This window comes from Lytechinus variegatus, chromosome 11, assembly GCF_018143015.1.
Source record: "Lytechinus variegatus isolate NC3 chromosome 11, Lvar_3.0, whole genome shotgun sequence".
NCBI classification, from domain to species: domain Eukaryota; kingdom Metazoa; phylum Echinodermata; class Echinoidea; order Temnopleuroida; family Toxopneustidae; genus Lytechinus; species Lytechinus variegatus.
This window is the reverse complement of record NC_054750.1, coordinates 24,139,922-24,160,941: the sequence shown is the minus strand read 5'-3', so window position 1 is coordinate 24,160,941 and position 21,020 is coordinate 24,139,922. Positions and strand designations below refer to the sequence as shown.

Here is a 21,020-nt window from a genome sequence, read left to right as displayed (position 1 = left end):
ATTAAAAGTTATGCTTAACTGCCTGTGCATACTGTACATGATATTTAAAACATAATTTTAATTATTATTTATTTCAATTGATTTAACCACAGTAAAACTCACATTCAGTCAGAGCAGACTGCTTTTCAGAGTCTGTGACATTGAAAAACAGGCACTAGTGTACCTACGGGGGAGGGGGGGGGTTTACAACCCATGCAAGGGACGTATCCCTCCCCCCCCCTGACGAGTCACAAACCATGCAAGGGACATATCCTCCCCCTGACGAGTCACAACTGATCCCTGACAAACCACAAGTGGCCCCCTCCTGTGAACTTGAAGACCTTTTTTTTTCTTTTCTTTTTTTGCTTGTCAATTTCTTTTCTGGTACGAAATCCTTTATTTGTGGTTTAAGACCCTTTTTTTAAACAGGTAAACATAAAAGTTCATTAAGTAATACGTAGTACAGTGCATCCCATGAGTGGGACCGCATCAGTGACACCATATTGTGTTAGATACGCATTTGGGAATGGTACAATCTTAGATGCATTTAAATCTCAGTCAACCCCCCCCCCCCCCCCCTTCGTACTAAGTTTTGTGATGAATGCAACAAAACACATAGTAGCATACAGAGCCAATGGTTTAACATGAATTGCAGCAAAATAGAGCTAGCAATCCCTTGTCCACTCTCATCAAGAACACTGTCCTTCCTTTTCCAGCCTCTAATAAAATACCCCCTTCTCTCTCACTTTCTCTCATTTTTCTTTTCATTCTCATTCTCTCTCTCAATCCTTCCCTTCATCCTCTATATGATATCCCCATCACCTTGTCTTTGAGACTGTCAGACTTCTCAAGATCCTCAGGACTTGTTGAAGCTTTTGAGGAAATTATTATATCTCTCCACTTCCCCCGCTTCTTCATCCTCTTTCGTACCGCCTCCACCATCGGGTTTCAGTCCCTTGCAGACTTGACAAGACGGAACTTGATCAAGTCGTAGCCGACTCCTGGCACACTTCTTCATTGACCAGAAGCACCAATCCATCTCTTTACACTCCATCCTATCCATGCGGACGATCAGTGACTGGTTCTGGGAAGAAAAATCAAGTGGGTTGTGAGTTATGTAGGACATTGATTGGTTAAAATCATCTATTCTGGTATAAACATACATGAGAATTATGATCACTTTGATTATCAATTTTGTCATGATACATATAATGCTACCAAAAAACAAGAATATGTGATACAAGAGAATATGAAGAGCTGAACATTGATAAAACATGAAACATGGATCTAAACATCAAAATGACCAAGTTCTACATGTATGATTTCATTAATGCCATTCAGCTACCTACATGTAGGCTATATGTAGACAATTCTATACCATTTTCAGGCTTGTACAAATTGAAAATTTGAGTGTGGCATAAGAAATTAAATGAATCTGGGGCCTTTTCATAAATCTGTTTGCAAAGTTATAACATATTTTATTTTTCGAAAGCAAAATCAGAAACAGAAAGCCCCTAAAAAATGATTTTCCCGATTGATCGTGGGCCCGGCAGCTACTGTGCAGCACCAGATTGACATAGCTCTATCCCTTTTATTGTCGAACGCCAAACAGGGTAGCAGCAACTCCCATATTTTGACGTATTTTGGTCTGACGCGGCAGGGGTTAGAACTCCCGCCCTCCCGTTTGTGAGGCAGACGCTCTACCAACTGAGCCAACACTTACCGGTGGTGTTTGCCATAGCGTTGATTGATGACCTTTTTCATCCAGCATCCTTTGAAAGACGATGCCCTTATGTCAATCTCACCTTCCTCTAACTGAACAAAGGGAAAATAGAAATAAATGTTCTAAGCATTTGGAATATAACTGTCGGTGAACGGCGCAGCAAGCAGGAGGGCACTAGGCCCCACCAGGATGTTGCTAGGAATTCCAGAAGATTTCTTATTGCTTGTCCGATTTCCTTTAAACTTTCAACATCCTGTTTTATCTATTTTTCTCCTTTCGAAACAGCAGTTTATGACCAGGGCTGGATTCCCGTTAAGATCTCTCTGTTAACTTCATTTACAAATATGTACATATACATGTACAGTTGAGGCCAGAAGTTTACATACACCCAGGAAATTCAAAGAAAAGTTGACACTTGCCAAACATCATAAAATTTACTGTATCTTATAAAATATTTGTGCTATCATGACAAATTTGATATCAAGCAAATGAGTATGGCATGCCTTTTCATCACATTGCTTTGTCATCAGGTGCTGAAAAATATTTAGGTGTCAATTTTTCCCCCAAAATCTTCATATTTTATATAAATTGAAAAAAATAACTTTACAAAAACATTTCATATTTGTGCTACTTACTTCTCAACACAAACATTTTTTATTACACTTTTTTGTTCAGTGGTGACATATCAAGATAAAAAGTATAATATAAATCATAAATTTGACATTTTTATATTTCTATGAAAAGATGTTTGAAAATATAATAACAAACAATAGAATACATTTTGCACGAATATTGCTTTTTTATTCAAAGAAAATTCCACCTGAAATATACTATAATCCTGATGGCATTCTTATTATGGAAAGAGCTTAAAATGCTCTGTGATTTGATACCAAATTCGTCATGGTAGTATTTATATTTCTGGAGATATAGTAAATTTTGCAATGTTTGGAAAACGAACAAATTTCACTCAATTCCATGGGTGTATGTAAACTTTTGGCCTCAACTGTATATTCAAAGGAACTGTTGCTGCACTAGCGCCATGAGCGTCTCTATACGGTGTGTGTACGCAAGAAGACATCACTATTATTAAATTATCATAAATTATAAATTGTAACAAATCACTCCCCCAATGATTTTTAAAGGAGTCCATTTGACATAAAAAGAGCATGATTTTGCTCAGAGATAAATAGAGAATTTGGTGACCGAGATGACAGAGATGTGATAGAGTGCTATGTCCCCCATACACAGCTTTTGAATGCAATTTCACTATTTTGACATTGCACAGAGTTTGTGAAAATAGCCAAGAATAATGATAATAAAGCCACACACACACACACACACCATCAAATGATGTACATGTACATGGTGCTTGATCAATAACAGTTCTCATGTATTTGTATACAAACAAATCAAACATAAACAAATCTTCAAACTGGCCTAATACCTCAAAAAGATACACTATGTAAAAATGTGAAGTATTAGAAGCTATTACTACTCAAAAATGTTTTTTTTTCTCATATATTATGTTTTGGTATACCCATGGCTATATATATATATATGTTTTAGCTTATGTTCAAGTTCCATTTCATGTGCATGTATTTACTTTTTATAAATAGCCAATGGAAAACAAATTTCTGCATTGTGGATCCACGCAAAATAATTCAATTCAATGAAACATTCCCAAAGTGTCACTCCAGTGGCTTTGAGAGAATTTTGAAACTCCACCATTTTATTCATACCTCATCCCAACTGTAGAGCTCTTCATAGCATTCCGATGAGATGCATTTCCGGATGCAATTTAACCGCTCTCGGCCAACATATGATGTGCACTCACTCTCACAGATCCTTGTGTCACGCTTGAAAAGGTTTTCCTGGAAAAAAAGAATATCATCAGATAACAAAATGTATTGCATCAATGTTGATATTAATTGATGGACAAGAGCATATTTGAATTTGTATTTTTTTTCTATACATAATGTGATAGAGAAATTTAATTATGAATGGGAACCAATATACATATTATATTAGTAGATGAAAAACAACTCAGGCAAACCAATCCAGGACCTGACTGCAAGAACGTAGGGAGATGGGCAAAAATGTTAAAGCCCAATTACAAGCAAATACCCTAGACCTGTGTCTCAAAACCTGCAAGTCTGCAACAAAATAGTAGCTTATCTTCCAAATATAAAAAATATGTTGAGAGGGAATTAAATTCTATCGAGGTGAAATGATTTTGGTGAGAGAGGAATATATATTGGCTACACAATATCTATGTGAAAAGCAAAATATATGATCATGACAACTGAAAGTGAACTGCATTTTTGTTAAAAAAAGTGAATATAAAGTCAATAGGAAATCTTTTTTTATTAAGAGAAGCATGTACATTTTCACTGAAAAGGGGTCTAAAACAAGGGTCTAAGACAGAGGTCTAGCTATCAACTATCACATGAAATGTTTTATTCATTAGAATGTTGTTAGGTTTTTATCAGTTAGGCCTACTTAGTTTCCATGGTTTCGTAAAACTAAAAAGAGAAGAAAATCTGAAGTCAAATTCAAAACCAAGCTTTTTAATAAGAGTAAAATGCATTTCTAATTTAATTATTTCCTTCAAAGTGTCTCATAGACACATGGCTCATTGAATGTTGATTGATGTCAGTCTCAATCTTTTCTAACAAACACCTGACCTGGCCTGTCCGGGTTTGCCATGCCAGTCAGGACTCGGGACAGGTATCCCTGGCCCTGTCAACTTATTACATGTGTCTGAAACAAGCACAAATTTATACATATGGGACCGTATCGCTGCAAACTGTACAAATAATCCCGATTATCATCAATAATTTACACTCACCGATCTTGGTTTCTTCTTGTAATGATACCGATTGAATTGATATATCATTTTTGAGCTGCAAACATTTACAAATATCATGAGAAATAGTAGAATAATGCAAAAGTTTCTCATGGTGACAAGACCTAACACAACACAGCCTCACGATGCACAGGCTCTAGCTAGCTCTAGCTCTGCTGACAAAACAAACAGCGATAGCAAGCTCGTCGCGGTATTTGGTCGCCCCCCCCCCCCCGTCGAGATCTTCGGGGAGGGGACCACGGAAAAAAAAATTCCGTGAGGGGGACTCAGTGTTGGATCCAGCCAGGGAAGGTCTGGAGGGGGTGGCAATTAGCCAACGCCTCCAGCTTCAACGATTTTCAAGCAGGCCTTAATCAGGCCGCGAAAATGAAGAAATTATTTTTTTTTAATATAAAAAGACTAAATGATTTAATGAACCAACAAAATCATGTATAGTAAGTAGACCTGAATGTAGGCCTGATATGACTCAACAGGGAGGGGGGGGGGGAGGTTAGTGTTTCATACAAATAATCATGGTCCATATGACCCGATTAATTTTTGCATTAGGCCCTATATGAACATAATATGTTGGAACACTAAAAAAATAATAGATATATTGGTCCGTACGTTTTTTAATCATTGATACAGATTTGAAAATTAGGCCAATTGCAAAAATGTGATAACACTTCTTCTGTAAAATTGTTCAGATGTAGGCCTACAATGTTTTTTTTTCTGCAGCACGGTTATCATGTTCATAGGCGGATCCAGTACTAGGGCAAAGCCTCCAATCGCCCCCCCCCCCTCAATTATTGGTCGGAAAAAATATAGGGAAAAAAAGAATAACTTTAAGAATGAGAAGAAATGGAAAGTGAAATGGAGGGGATCGATCATTTATTGAAAAATAAGTAGGAACATTTTCAGGTTTTGAATATCAACGGTTTGAGGTCGCGCTACGCGCTCACTATTTTTAGTTGATTTATGGAATTGCTATCCCATTTATGAATTCCCACAGACAGTCCTAGAAAGTTTCTCTCTCTCTTAGGTCAGTATAAGCCCATTATATCAAATATTTTAGCTCGCGCTTTGCATGATTTGCACAAATAGCTTAGGCCGAGTTTAGGTTGATATACGCATTTTGTCCATAATTATAAAAATTATTAGATCCCGTTTTTAGGTCTAAATAATCGCCCCAAACAGCTTTTTAGTGAAATTCATATCAAACGTATAATTTCCTACATGTTAAACAATTCTGAAAAAGGTTAATTTCCTTTCGAGAGAGTATAAATAATTCAGCTTGTGCTTCGCGCCCTACGAAATAAATATTGATGGTTACACGTAGATCTTGTTCTGTCAAACAAAACAAACAAAAATATTCTTAATAATCCGATATCCAGATTTGAGATCGGAATATTACAAAACTTCAGCTCGCGCTTTGTGCTGGAATCATTTATTTAGGATCACGATTTATACACACACTACATCAAAAATGTTCTGTTTTCAGGTTAAAAATCTAAAATTATTTCAGATAACACTTCTTGCTCGTAATAGGCGATCTAGTCCTAAGTACGTAAAATGTTGATTAAAAACGAGATTAATGTGTCCATCTCGATCCTCATATATCATGTAAAATAAATTCCATTCTTTTATTGGAATAAAAATATTTTTTCTGGATAAGAATCCTGCATCCACTATACAACATACTGTCCTCTGAACCCAGAACCTAACACTATAGCCCAGAATATTAATAACCAACTGTGTGGACAGTACGTTTGTCTATATAAGGTTGGTTAAAAGTTGGGCATTTTTGCCCAACTATTATTTATACGATCTAAAATCGCTTTCAATTTTAAGAAAAGTTTGAAATTTGTATCACACGACACGGAGGAACTGCTGGTCTGCATGTGATGTCACAATCGAAAGTTTAAACAATTATAATTCCGTTATTCTTCACGGATTGAGAGGCACAATTAAAATTTGTAATGTAAAAATGCCGTCAAAATGTGCCCCCCCCTTTGAAAGTGAAGACTTTTTCTTTTCTTTTTTTTTTTTGCTTATCCAAAAAAAAAATTCGGGAAGGAAACACCTACCCTTAATTTTTGGTTTTGTCAAATTCCCCCCCCCCCCGGCTCTTGAAAAATCATGGATCCGCAACTGCATGTAAATCAAAGGACCCCCCTTGCGCTTATTATATTTTTTCTGAACGAAAATGTCCCCTGCCTATTCGGGGGAAAATCCAAAATCTGTCCCTGCATGGTAGGCGAAACGTCTCAAGTCACAATTTTTTCACCCATGATCTTTCGAACATCGAGGAGCAATTCTGAATATGGAAGAATGGCTTATCATAATACATCAATCACAATACTTTGTGTCTCTCTATAATCGTTTCAGTCACGCGCAGAAGGTTTTTGCCAAGGCCAGGGAGAAAGTGTACACTCGTGAGCTTGCTGCATCAAAACAGTTCTGAGTTTCGAAAGTTCGTAGACCTCACTAGTTTGGGAAAGTAAACCCAGTTTGGATTATGATTCAGAGATCTTCTTCGAAATGACATATCTGAATTACCAGGTTCTTTCAGTCTATGTAGGCTTGAAGAAAATCTATCGTCGATGAAGTTGCGGAATTGACTCGTAACAAAATTTGGTCAGCAAATTATATTATCTTATTAGCTCAAACCATTGCACGTGAACAAGCAAGACCTAGATAAGCCTAACGCAAGATTAGAAAATTAAGGGACACCGAATTTTAAAGATGCACATGCAAGACTTGGTGTACAAATTAAGAACACTAGAAATTATAATTTGGAAGACTAATCTATGTTTTGTAATATTCAAGAAAGTATGAACTCGGCTGCTCATAGAGACTATAGCGTCAAACAGTAAACATAACATGTAATCCTGTTTGATCGCTGCTGAAATCATGCTGTAAAGAACGAGCAGTGCATGCATTGTCGTATGGTGCGTAGATTCATCCTATCAGGGAGGGAGGGTGAACGTGAAGCGGAACAGCCAAAACAGCTGACTGCATTGTATGCTAATGTGCAACAATAAATACGCGGACCTTACTGGCAGGAGCAGGCAAGGGTTTGTTGCTATCTGATAAACACAATAAACCCCCTGGCCGTCGTAAGTCTTCTGGAGCTACGGTTGTCACTAATTAAAGGGGGTATATATATTTATTTTTTTACGGTACAGTGAACTTCGCAACGTTGTGAAAGAGCATCATCGATCAGCTGTTATTTCATCCAGGTCTTTTCTTGGACACTCTAGTCATTCAAGAGCTCTGACCACTGCTCTTATTGGTTTTCCTGGGCCCTGTAACGAAAAAAAAGAGATCGATTGACTAATTTGTAGCTCTTGTATTTGGTGCACAATTTCCCCTCATATATCCTTATTTACTTGAATATTTCTCGAGGAAACATGCAATTAACAATTTAACCAAATGATCAAAGGTGTAATGAAAAACAACAAAGAACCCACTATAATACAGTGATTAATTATGTCTGGAATATCACACAATTTCGGCTCGTATTTCGCGCTCTTTTCAATTATTGTTTATCAAGGTACTCATTCTGTTTCTGGTTACAAAAATGCTTACGATGTCCAGTTTTTAGGTTAAAATATTAAAAAAAATCAGCCCGCGCTTCGCGCTCGCATTTCCGATTGGTGAGATATGTATCCTATTCATTATTCACGAAATGCAGTCTCAAAACATTTTCCTTTTTTGGTCAGTATATTAAAATTTTCAGCTAACGCTTCGCGCGAAAAATACTTGTCTAAAAGTTTGAGCTCATGATTAGCGCTCGCAAAATCTCGCAAGGATGCCCTTTTAAACAGCAATTAGCGCCATAATTGACCGAAAAGCGAGTTTTACAACTTCATATTTGAATTTTTTTCCAAACCGCTCGCTGGCGGAAAAATAAAACCTAAATATATATCTTATTAATCAGAAATTACTTCAAAAAAAAAAAAACCTTTGCTCAACTGAATTACTACAAAAACACAGAACTTGTTTACACAGATGATATTGTCATAGTGAAAAATATTCGTTTGCCCCTGTCCGAAATGCCCATAAGTGCCCTTTTTGGCTTTGCCCCTCCCCCGCAAAAAAGGAAATACGTTCCGCCGCCCTTACAACTGAACAAGACGTAAGAAAAAAAAGAGACGTGGTTTTAGTCCCCTTGTGATATCCATAAACAGATTCCTTTAAATATATCACTCAAAATGTTTATTCTTTATTTTTACGAAATAGGCCTGCATTGTTATGTGTGACATGAAAATGGCAAGAATTAGGAATTCGTTTTGATAACCTGTTTGCATGACCAAGTTAATTTCAACTACTCTCTTTACTTTATTCATCAGCTTTACCAATGAAAAATGCCTATAGACCTATACTCATTTGTTTTGTATAACCGATTTCTTTTTTATTTTTTATATGTTCATTTGTATTTTTTTCATTTTAATCATTATAAAACCCCAACATTTTCATAGTTTACATTTATCGTCACAAGATGGAAGCTAACATGTGACATTTGTATAATTATGTAAATTTTCAGTAGAATGTCTTTACGCGATATTTTATCGTTGTTTTCTCTTTTTCTTTTTAAATCACCAAAGGCTACTAAATGTTTTTTGTTTATGAACATTTCATTTTTAATTTCTACCACCCCCCCCCCCCGCTTCCCTGTTCTTGCACGAGTTAACGGTTAAGGGTAAATTTCCGCGGCTGTTACGGTTGAATGTCCTATTGTCAATGGCGCTAATAAATATTGTCAAACAATAAACGGAAATCTCTCTTGATGACATCGAAGAGAATTGATTCAATCAGAGACAATTAGTCAGAAGAGAATCGAGATTATAATAATTGATCACCAATACTGATCTGATTTATCCTCAGTTGCCATGCTGATGTAACCATGAATTTGAGATGAGAATCGAGAGGAAACTCGCTCACACCCCTTCCGCCTATTCAATGTGTTTATTATGCTTACCATGATACACCTTGGGTATGAAAACAAATTATGATTTGTTGAACTAGATTGACCCTCTCCCCGCCTCCGAAACAAACATGGAGGGGGGGAGGGGGCTTCCATATTCCTATTATCCTATTATGTACGAACTGGGCCCCGTCTTACAAAGAGTTGCGATTGATCCGATCGATCACAACTATGGACGGCCAGCAGTGGCGTACCTGGGATTTTCCACAGGGGGGGGGGGGGCAAAACCAGTCGAAAAATTTGACAAGCAAAAAAAAAAGAGGTCTTCAATTAAAAAAGCTCATCAATCGTATCCGAAAAAAATGGACAAGCAAAAAAAAAAGATCGTCAGGGGGGGCAGGGATATGTCTTTTGTATGGGTCGTGACTCGTCGGGGGGGGGGGCAGACTGCCCCCTCCCCCCCGTAGGTACGCTAGTGACGGCCAGCAACATCGACATCTAAAATGTATGTTTGTTCAAAATATTTTCTAGAAATTTATGATATATACATTCACAATAGTCAAATAAAAATAATAAGTGGGGAGAAGACGTCATTAGCTCGCTCATGAGGACATGCATGACTGTTAACTTTCTCCTAACTACTGATAACCTTTGTTGTCATAACTTTGTTCTTCGTCCGATTTTGATTAAAATGTCAGTGTTAAGGTTTTTCTGATTTTTCTCTTTCTGTTTACATCACATCATTTTCAGCCTGGAGTAGCCTTTCAATACAGTCACTTCGAACATGAATATTCAGTGATTGTATTTTTCAGAAAGCTATAGCCTTTCCTGAAAATTTAGCCTTATCACAAGCATGTAATAAAACCAATCAAATGCAAAAATATATCGGGTATTATTTTAATGAAGTCATTTACTTTAATGAAGTCATTTAATTGTAAACGTACATATATAAGTGTCATATTTTTCATTGTATCTTTATGTGGACGTTTTATGTGGCAATATATTCAAACTTTTAGAATAAAATAATAATCCTTAGTAGTTCCGAAACTAAACTGGTTACATGCCTCAATTCTTTCCCTGTCAAACATGTTATAAAAACAACTGCTATTGTTTTCATTTCTAAAGATATATTAACGTTCCTAAGTTCTTGTCCGATTATACAAAGCTTTGAAATACACTGTTAATAATAATAACAATAACATTTTATTTACCCAGGGTAGCCACTTCAATCATAAGACTGCTCTTCCAGCGGGCCCTGCATAACATAATATGCTATTTTTACCCTTCTCCAGTCTTAATGCTGAGCGCCAAGCAAGAAGGCAGAAGATCCCACTTTTATAAGTCTTTGGTATGACTCGCCCATGGATCGAACCCACGACCTCCCGTTCATGAGGCGGACGCTCAACCACTGAGCCAACATGCCCGGTTAGAAAATTATACTAAAACCCCCTAAAAATTCCTGCAGCAGAGTCTTGAGAACACATGTAACAGGGGCCGCTGAACGGTTTTCAAAGTTGGGGAGCTGAGCCAAAAGTGGGCATGGTGGGGTGGGTGGGGCTGACCAGCAAAAAAATCACAATCATATGGTCGTTTTTACGTTTTTGTACACGTTTTTTTTTTAAATGAGTGGAGGGGGCTGAAGCCTCCCCCTCCCCGCTTCCGCGGCCCCTGTGTAATATTACATGCATTTATGTAAAAATACAGAAAATTGGTATTTGGTGTGTGTAACCTTACAAATTGTACTGTTCCCCTTTTTTAAACAGGCCTGTTCTGTAAAATTGTAGAAATATTGTAGAAAATACTTCCTGTTAAAACAATTTACAAAATGATTTGGTCATTTCTTTCTATAAAATCTGATGTTTAATCTTTCTTCTGTAAAATCTTTTCTGCTTTTTTTCTAACAGTGTAGTTTTATGATTAGAATAGAAAAACTAACATTGAGTCTTCGTCCAAAATCCATAATGACCAATAAAACAATATTTTAATCTAGTTAAGTAGATTAGTCATCAATAAAAGGACTGTCTAATAATGGATGAACTGGACCACTTGATTTTATACGTCAACTCACAAAACTAACATTTAGTCTTCGTCCAAAATCCATAATGACCAATAAAAAATATTTTAATCTAGTTGAGTAGATTAGTAATCAATAAAAGGACTGTCTAGTAATGAACTGGACCGCTTGATTTTATACGTCAACCCATTAACCCCACTTTACCACTTAACTTCTCATTATAGATAATATTGTCATATTTGGACCCGATAATGGAATGATTATCTATCATAAAGTCTGTGTCAATACAACAATAGAGCAAATATTGATAATAATTATTAATATGATGGGTCATTGAGGTTCAATGATATTGTCCCATCAAAATAAAGTGCTTTAAAAATGGGAAATATTGTGGAGAGGAGTTGAAGAGAGAATTTCGAACTGTTAAAGGTGATTTGGTCTTATATCAGAGAATTCATTTTTAAATGAATAGAGGATTGTTTATAGTTTATATATTTGTGAAGTGTGAAATGTATGCACTACCGTTTCAGCTTGTATTTGTAAGGTGGTATCAGTCAGTCAGTCAATCAATCAATCAATCAATCAATCAATCAATCAACCAACCAACCATTGTCTCCCTTTTCTATCCTTTGTCGTTTCTGTTGTGCATGGAACTTTTGCCCCCAAGCTCCCATCATCGATACGCCGCTGGCTGATATAGTACCACCAGTGAGTCAGCTTTTCCTTTTATATTTTGTTTTATGATATTGAATTTGAAACATCTAATATTTCTGCTCTAAGAATAAAGAAGCATGTGTTCCTCAAAAAAGAGTAAAATCATAAAAGGTCTTAGTAAGACGTGTTTGGATTGAGTAATTCTGTCATACGTGCTTCTATGAAAGATTGAAAGAAGTCTAAACTGAAAAAACAAAATAATGATGGCTTCTCATGTCATAAACCACCTCAACAACTAAGTCATATTACTTTCAAAGAAAGTTATTCCCCCTGATTTTGACGAACGCTTTGAGGGCATGACGTACCAACTTCAATTCTTCAACCCCCCCCCTCTATTTCTTTCTTTCTACTTCGCCTTCCGTTTCTTTCATTTTCATTGTCTGGGTCAGGGTCGATCGGGTCATCTAAGAGGTCATCATCAAAACCCTCAAACCACAACATGCACAAGGATTCGTGATTTACAATCGTTTGTCATAACACATTAGGGATTTCTACAGGAAAGCATTAAAGTTTTCTTTGAAAGACCATGCAGGCTTGTTTCATTCGAGAGCGAACTTGCACGATTGATGAACCTTTCTTACGCACTAAATAATCACCGATGAACATAATAGTTATAATATCATTTACCCCTTAACTCGATCACTAACAGCTTTATGAAACGGCACCCTGCACTGCGTGGTAAAAATGGCAGAGGTAAAAATGGCAGAGGTAATAATGGCAGAGGTAAAAATGGCAAAGGTAAAAATGGCAAAGGTAAAAATGGCAGAGGTAAAAATGGCAGAGGTAAAAATGGCAGAGGTAAAAATGGCAAAGGTAAAAATGGCAAAGGTAAAAATGGCAGAGGTAATAATGGCAGAGGTAAAAATGGCAAAGGTAAAAATGGCAGAGGTAAAAATGGCAGAGGTAACAATGGCAGAGGTAAAAGTGGCAGAGGTAATAATGGCAGAGGTAAAGATGATAATACATCATAATAATTATCATCCATGACCGAACTCTTGTCGATGAAATGGGCTATAAAAACTGATTAAATATTATGTTGTTTTTCGTCATTTAAGATCTATACTCTGTCATTTATATATGACTAAACTCAAGCATTTTCTCGCCAAAATGATTTCAGTTAGTGACTGCATGATGAAAGAATATTAAGCTCGTAAGCAGAACAACGCTTTACATACAAACCCACGATTTTTTTAAATGTAAACACCAATGTGTGCAGCCACTAACCCTCTGAAACGAACAAGTTCGTGTCTACGTCGAACTACTTTCATAATTTAAACTGGATAAAAAAATAACTGAACATTCTGTAATAAAAGTATTTTTTTAAATTTCCATATCATGATGGATCATGATGAATAGATATTGATGTCACTGGCGGATCCATGGGGCACAGCTGGCCCGTGCCCCCCCCCTTGAGAGGTACAATTAAAATCTTAGCAAATATGCTAACTCAAGTGTGCCCCTTTTTAAAGCGAGACCCTTTTCTGGTTGCTAATTATTTTTGTGGACGAGTTTGTAGGCGGAAAACGTTTTTGCGTGTCATTTTTCAGGAAAATGTGCCCCCTGGAAAATCCTGGATTTGCCCTTAATTAGTGTGATACATTAAATGTAAATGATACAATTATTGTTCAGTCTTTAGAGCAATACCTCAATGCAGCTAGTACAAACTGATGCCAGGTTCCCAGATGGTTTGACGTCATATATGGGAAGCTGTCCCATGACATTTTATGCACTAAATAATGGTTCATAATTGTTTTAAAAAATATTTCAGGAGCGTCAGTGAAATGATTTGTCTCTTGATATATACTGAAGATAAAAAAAAAACATTTTGATTTTTTTTCTAGAAAATTACATTTCATTAATATTTTCTATACACCAAATATGGGAAAGCTGCTCGCAAATGACGTCATCATTAAAATATAAAAGTATAGCTTTTTTAATCTTTGATTGATTTCCTAAAACCCTCACCAATATCATTTTATTTTTTCTGCTATTCTACAATGACTTTTAACTGAGGTTGAACTTCCCCTGTAATGAATTAAGTACAATTGCGATCAAGAGTGTGCTTCAAATTTAAATACTAATACAGCGATTTGACTCAGAGAAGGTCGTCCATGAGAGTCCAGAAAAAAGATATTCTAGCCAAAAGATTATCAATTTGGTGCAGACGATCTATCTATGATTTTAAGAATTTCACCCTTTCCATTATTTTTATTTTCTTAGAACCTCTCTTAGTTAATCTATGTAGGGCTTACATGCGGGGGCTGTTTGATTTTTTTTTCATGGGGGTTTAAGACTCTTTTTACCTATACCATTATGACCTCTGCCATTTTTACCTCTGCCATTATTACCTCTGCCATTTTTACCTCTGCCATTATTACCTCTGCCATTTTTACGTCTGCCATTTTTACACCGAGCCGGTAAAAACATGTCCAGGTCCAAAATACAGGCATGCATCAGGGGTCGCGGAACCGGGGGAGGGGGCGGGGGGATGGGGGTTGCGGGGCTTCAGTCTGCCCCTCTTTTCCCCCAAACCATGTACAGAAACGTAAAAATGACAATCTGATTGTATTTTTTTGCATGGTCAGCCCCCAATTCGGCTTAGCACCCCCCTGCAAAACCGTTCCACGCCCCTGTGCATACACCGTGCATATACTTTTGGTATGCTATATATTTATAACCATGATGATGTTTGAATGAGTCAGAAATACCATCAATATCTGCCAATAAACCATTCGTGGTTTCATGTTTTGTGCAAAACAGAGGAAATCATGATGTTTTGATTCCTTGTCCATCATACAAGGGCTTATCCCAAGCGTATGCACTTAAAACAAAACCAAATAAAAACCTGTCGGAACGGGGGGGGGGGGGGTAAAAGTGATTGGAATAGGGTTTCATCACTCACAACGGCTCTCTTCGACAGTTGAGATGATGCCCCCATTTTCTCCTTGTCTCATGCATGTCCTTGAGGTTTTTTAAAACTTGGTATTATTTATTCACTTCATTATATTCTATATTGGGGGGGGGGGGTCCGTATGTAGACTGAACCCTGGACCCCCCCTGGACATTCTGGATGTTTGTGTTGCGTACTAGTTTTGGTTATATTTGTCAGCTTGTGATCATGAGCATAATATGATCATGTTCCGAACAGAATATTCCATTTTATTAACTCGATCGGGACGATCAGGCCCGCGATCAGGCTATGTTTATGTTTATGAGGGTTCCCGACATATCAGTAGTCTGGTGCCCTAATCCCATGTGTCTCGTTTTGGCATTAGTTGACACATGAATGACAATGACTTTCATTTGGGTTTTCTCGCTCGAACTCTGCCAAGGAGTTTTGGGTCAACAAACTTTACTGACTTCTCTCTCTCTCTCTCTCTTGTTCTTTACTCTCGGTGCAACATCTCGGACATGGACGGGTGAACAAACTTTTGATGAAAATTTGCATGTATTTTTCTATTATAGCAAGGAGCTTTCCTTAGCTAGGCCCTATATACTTCTAATCTCCTTTCTCATACCAGCATTGTATGGAAATCTGGTATCGACTATTCGATCTTATGACTTTCGTCCGAGGCCCCTATTAATAGGCCTATACAAATTACAATACAAACATTATTAAAATTTATGGTCCCGGAGAATAATTGTGCAGGTCTTTGTCCGTTGCGGGTGATTACCTTAAATCATGGAGGGTCCTCATTACATAGTAAAAACTTTTTTATTTGTATACATAATCTAAGATGAGGCCTATATGATTAGAAATTGTCATATTGGCCAAACTGTCCGGTCTATTTCAGTTTACCATTGAAAATATATGAACCAATTCATTCAGTTCATATGATTTGAAGATCTACGAAGCCTGGGCCGATGATCGATCAATCAATCAATCCGAATCAATCAATCAATCAGTCAATCAACCAATCAACCAACCAACCAACCAACCAATGAATGAATGAATGAATGAATGAATGAATGAATGAATGAATGAATGAATGAATGAATGAATGAATGAATCAATCAATCAATCAATCAATCAATCAATCAATCAATCAATGAATGAATGAATGAATGAATGAATGAATGAATGAATCAATGAATCAATCAATCAATCAACCAACCAACCAAGCAAGCAAGCAAGCAAGCAACCAACCAAGCAACCAACCAATTAAGCAACCAACCAACCAATTAAGCAACCAACCAACCAACCTACCAACCAACCAATCAATCAATCAATCAACCAACCAATCAATCAATCAATCAATCAACCATAACACCGAATTATGAGGTGTCGCAATTTTCATATTTGTATCGGGGGGGGGGGCACATATGCGGTAAATACATTTTGTATAACAAGTGATCGGGATTGGCATCACCTTAACGATTCAAAACTGAAACATGTTTTGTCATTTTAGGATTGAAATACCAGGAACCGTCATAACAGGAAAAGAAAATCTGGACGCATACAGGTCATGATCAAATAGGAATAAGGGCTGGTCCCAAAGATCTGAAATCTGGAACCTATAAATTCAGAACGAGATTTCCGTCAGCTGGAAAAAAAAGCATCTTGAACTCAACATGCTCCAGTTTTATGTGCAAGCCCCATCCACAATGTGAATGACACATGACATGTACACATTCTGCGCTTCCAAGAGGGATTTGAAAGCAATGATCATAAATAAAAAGTAAAAAGTAACAATCATTCTCCGAGGAACCAAGCCACTGATCTCAATGGATTAAAGAATGAATATGATTTTTTTAATGGAAATAACAATTTTCACATATTCGAGGGGAATGACTTTTTAAAGAACAAATAGAGAGAAATGACGCTGAAAATGGTTATCGAAAATGAGAGAACAATTTTGAACGTTATATATGACATCGAAATATCGCTTATTTTCACATTAAAAAATGTGCATAACAATGTACGATTGATATTCATTTAACAGAGTCTTGAATTAATAATGCCACACACAGTTTGTTTGTCCTATACATGAATCTGATTTTGTGCACATTGGACAATAAAGATCTGAATTATTGACTAAAATAGGCACGTAAGTAGGTTGCAAGTCAACTCCACATGTTCAAGGGGGGGGGGGTGAACCTTTATTTTACAGGAGGGAAAATGAAATGATTTGACTGAAGTGACGTCGTAATTGGTTCCTTCGTTTCCATACCGATACAGATATGTCTTAACTGTTTTGTGATATTAAGCCGGAAATCAATAATAAAAGAGAAATTAAAAAATGTCAGAACTTTGTTATTTTACATCCTTCATGTAATTTTCAGCTTTAATTTAAAAAATATTAATAACTTTTTGTTTGGGTTTTGGGATTTAGTCTTTAAGTAGGCCTATACGAAAAATGATAGCTTTGTCTGAAGTACCATTTGTCACAATCAATTCGAGATTTGCATATATCGAGTGATAATTTATCAAACATCAATCACTTTGTGTTATTTCTTGCTCAATTTCTTTCGCGATTTCCTCAAATAATTTTCTGTAGTTGCACATGTCTGCTGTACATGGTGTATAGGCAGGCCTATGCAAATAATGAAACTGCCATTGAAAACGCTCAACATCACATCTGAAAACTTTACATCCCTAAAAAGTACATTAAATTTTGGGGGCCATTTCATCCAGGGTAGGTAGGCAAATAACAACAGACAAACTTTCTAATAATGTTTCCTTACGTCATATTGAAGCTAGTATAGATGGGCATTGGCAAGCATCCCGGGTGGACAAACTTTTGGGCAGGATATTGCAATTTGCCGGGAATCACAGCGAACACACGTGATAAGTCTTCACCTCTTTGCTTAGAGTTTGTAATTTAATTTAACTCACCTGTCTATTCTCTTCATTTAATTGTAACGATAACTTGCATCTATATAGGCCTAGGCCTATCTATTTCATGAGAGGTGACCATGTAGGCCTATCCACTTACAGCAAAGAAGGAAATAAGAAACAAAATGGTCTTAGCTAGATCATATCAACTCTACGTAGGCCAACTGGCTGGGACGTCGATCAATGTTTGAAAGAAATGTCAAAACTTTTCGCCTCATACCAAAATACAGAATTCTACGCGCGAAGCGCCAAAAATTGAACATTCGTGTTTAACATTTTTTAATGCGAGGGTTTAATGGTTTCATAGTGCTTTTCCGTGCTTTCGAAAACATATATTTGCATCATTTGTACATCATGAATCTTTAAAGTTAGCAAAATTACTAGTGGGAAAGGGTGGGGTGGGGGGCTAAATCGCTAAATTTGCCCCCAATTATTTCATGATTGGGGCGATCACCCTCTTCCCCACATGATCAACGCCTCTGCCTATTGGACAATCATATTGGAAGCTCCGGGTGCTCAACCCCCTTTTACTGATATTACAACTGCTATGTTTGCAGGATCGTTATCGTTGAACGGGGGGGGGGGGGGAGGGGTCAGTCGCCCATTTTATCAACAAGCGCGGACAAAACCGTGAAAATATTTTTCATTATACTTCTTATAAGATTAGTTCTTTTAGTCAATGCATCTATACCTATATCATGCATTTTGTTTTATATTAAACGTTAAATATAATCAATATGCCCCTTTCTCTTATATAACATGTTTATTATCAAGATGAAAGCAACATGCTCTGATTGCATTATCCTTTTTGAATAAACATAGGCCTTTGTAAAAGTATAATGAAATGACTAATACGCAAAATTGCGTCACAAATAAGTAGGTCTATATGATTGTATCTCTGTTAGCTCCATGATTGTATCAAATTGAACTGTGCAAGCACCAATCTGAACCTGAAGATTATAAAAGCAGAATCTGTATTGATCCTGGAAACTGATAATATTTTCTCTTCCATCCATTGTGTTAAGAAACATGTCTGGACTTTGATTGAACCTGCAAGTATTTCTTTATTACAATGGTAACAAAGCACGGAACGTGCTCGCATATACATTAACCAATGACCCCTCTTGTTGTATTGAGGATATTATAAATGTCTCCCAAAGCGATTACTCTCGATCTTGGAAGGAGCTAATCCAGAATTTGCAGAAATTGATTTTGTCGGGTGACAGATACATGGAGCTTAAAGGATGAGTCCACCCCAACAGAAAGTTGATTTCAATAAAAAGAAAAAAAAACAACAACAAACATAACACTGAAAATTTTATCAAAATCGGATTTAAAACAAAAAGGGTATGACATTCTTAAGTTTTGCTTAATTTTACAAAACAATCATAATGCACATCCTGGTCTGCAGTGGCGTACCGTGGGTCACGGCATGCGGGGGGCACCAGCAAAAATTTTGAGTCACTTCGTGGGCGCGCGAACCGCGCTCAAGAATTGCCAGGTAGGCCTATACTGACCTGAAAGAGAAATTTTAAGGATTGTTCCATTAAACGGATATGTTTCTCACTGATCAATTAATGCGAACGCGAAGCACGAGCTGATTTTTTTTATATTCAGACCTAAAATAAAGACATTATAAGCTATTTTTTACAGTCATGATACATACCTGTCTCACTAAACAAACAATGCGAGCGCGAAGCGCGAGCCGATTTTTTTTGCATATATCGTTGACCCCGAACAGGGACAGGAATTTTTAAAGAAATTCATGAAGGGCATACGTATCTCACCACAGCCATCTAATGCGAGCGCCAAACGCATGGTTATTTTGTTAGAATTACATTCAAACACATGAAACACTTTTTGTAGTCATTGTAATCATGAACATGATACATATATCATTAATCAAATATTGCGAGCGCGAAGCGCGAGCTGAAAACTTTTGAAATTCAAACCTGAAGAGGGGCATTCTAATGCTTGCTCGTAGGAATTCACTAAGACCAAAAGTATTTCAATATACAAATGATGCGAGCGCGAAGCGCGAGCTGAAAATTTTCGATATTCAGACTAGAAAAAATGGACATTTTAAGAATTGTTTTTTAAATTCATGAAGAGTTAACATATCTCACCAATTCGCTAACGCGAACGTAAGTACGGATTGGAAATGTTTTATATTCAGACCTTAAAAGGGGGCAATCACTTTACGTAATCATGAAAAAGAAGTATAATATCATACCACTACATAAAACAATGATAACTGGAACTATAGGCCTATTTGGTGTATATTGATTTGAAAGCGGGATGTTTTAGTACACCAGGAATTGAACAGACAATGCGAGCAGCAGGAATGATGAACACACAGGCCCTAACCAAATTATGTTTCATTAAGTTATGAAAAATATTTCTTATGTAAAAAATATTATGTAAAATATAATGTTATATATAACATAGTATGATATACAATATTTTTTGATCCCCACTACGTTTTTCTTTCTTTCTCCCTCTTTTTCTCTTTTCCCCCGTTTTTTTTTGGCCCCCATGCCCCCCCCCGTAGTTACGCCACTGTATAACAGGGTTATAAATCTCGTTCAACAGACAATGCGAGCACCAGGAACAATGAAGACATAGGCCCTGAGCAAATTATGTTTCGTAAAGTTATGAAAAAAATGTTTCTTATGTAATATAACATAACATAATTACGATATAATATGACGTTATAATGAGCAATAATATCTTTTTTCCCACTACGTTTATATTCTTTCTCCCTCTTTTTCTCCTTTTCCCCGTTTTTTTTGTCAGCCGATGGGGGGGGGGGGGGGGGGAGGGGGGCACGTGCCCCCATGCCCCCGTAGTTACGCCACTGCTGGTCTGTATGCAAATGAAGAAACTAATGACATCATCCACTCACTAGTTCTTTTGTATTTTATTGTATAAAGTATGAAATATTCAAATTTTCTCCTCATTTTAAAGTGTTCGTAATTC

General features: G+C 36.8%; 1 protein-coding gene across 1 annotated transcript; it reads right to left on the bottom strand.

The window, feature by feature from the left end:
• Positions 1-871: 871 nt before the first annotated feature.
• Positions 872-4,697, bottom strand: LOC121424052. Its single transcript, XM_041619633.1, has 4 exons — positions 4,551-4,697; positions 3,442-3,573; positions 1,703-1,794; positions 872-1,063 (listed from the first exon to the last, which is right to left on the bottom strand). The coding sequence occupies exons 1-4, from the start codon at positions 4,659-4,661 to the stop codon at positions 1,051-1,053; spliced, it is 348 nt and encodes a 115-aa protein (XP_041475567.1). The 5' UTR covers positions 4,662-4,697; the 3' UTR covers positions 872-1,050.
• Positions 4,698-21,020: the final 16,323 nt, after the last annotated feature.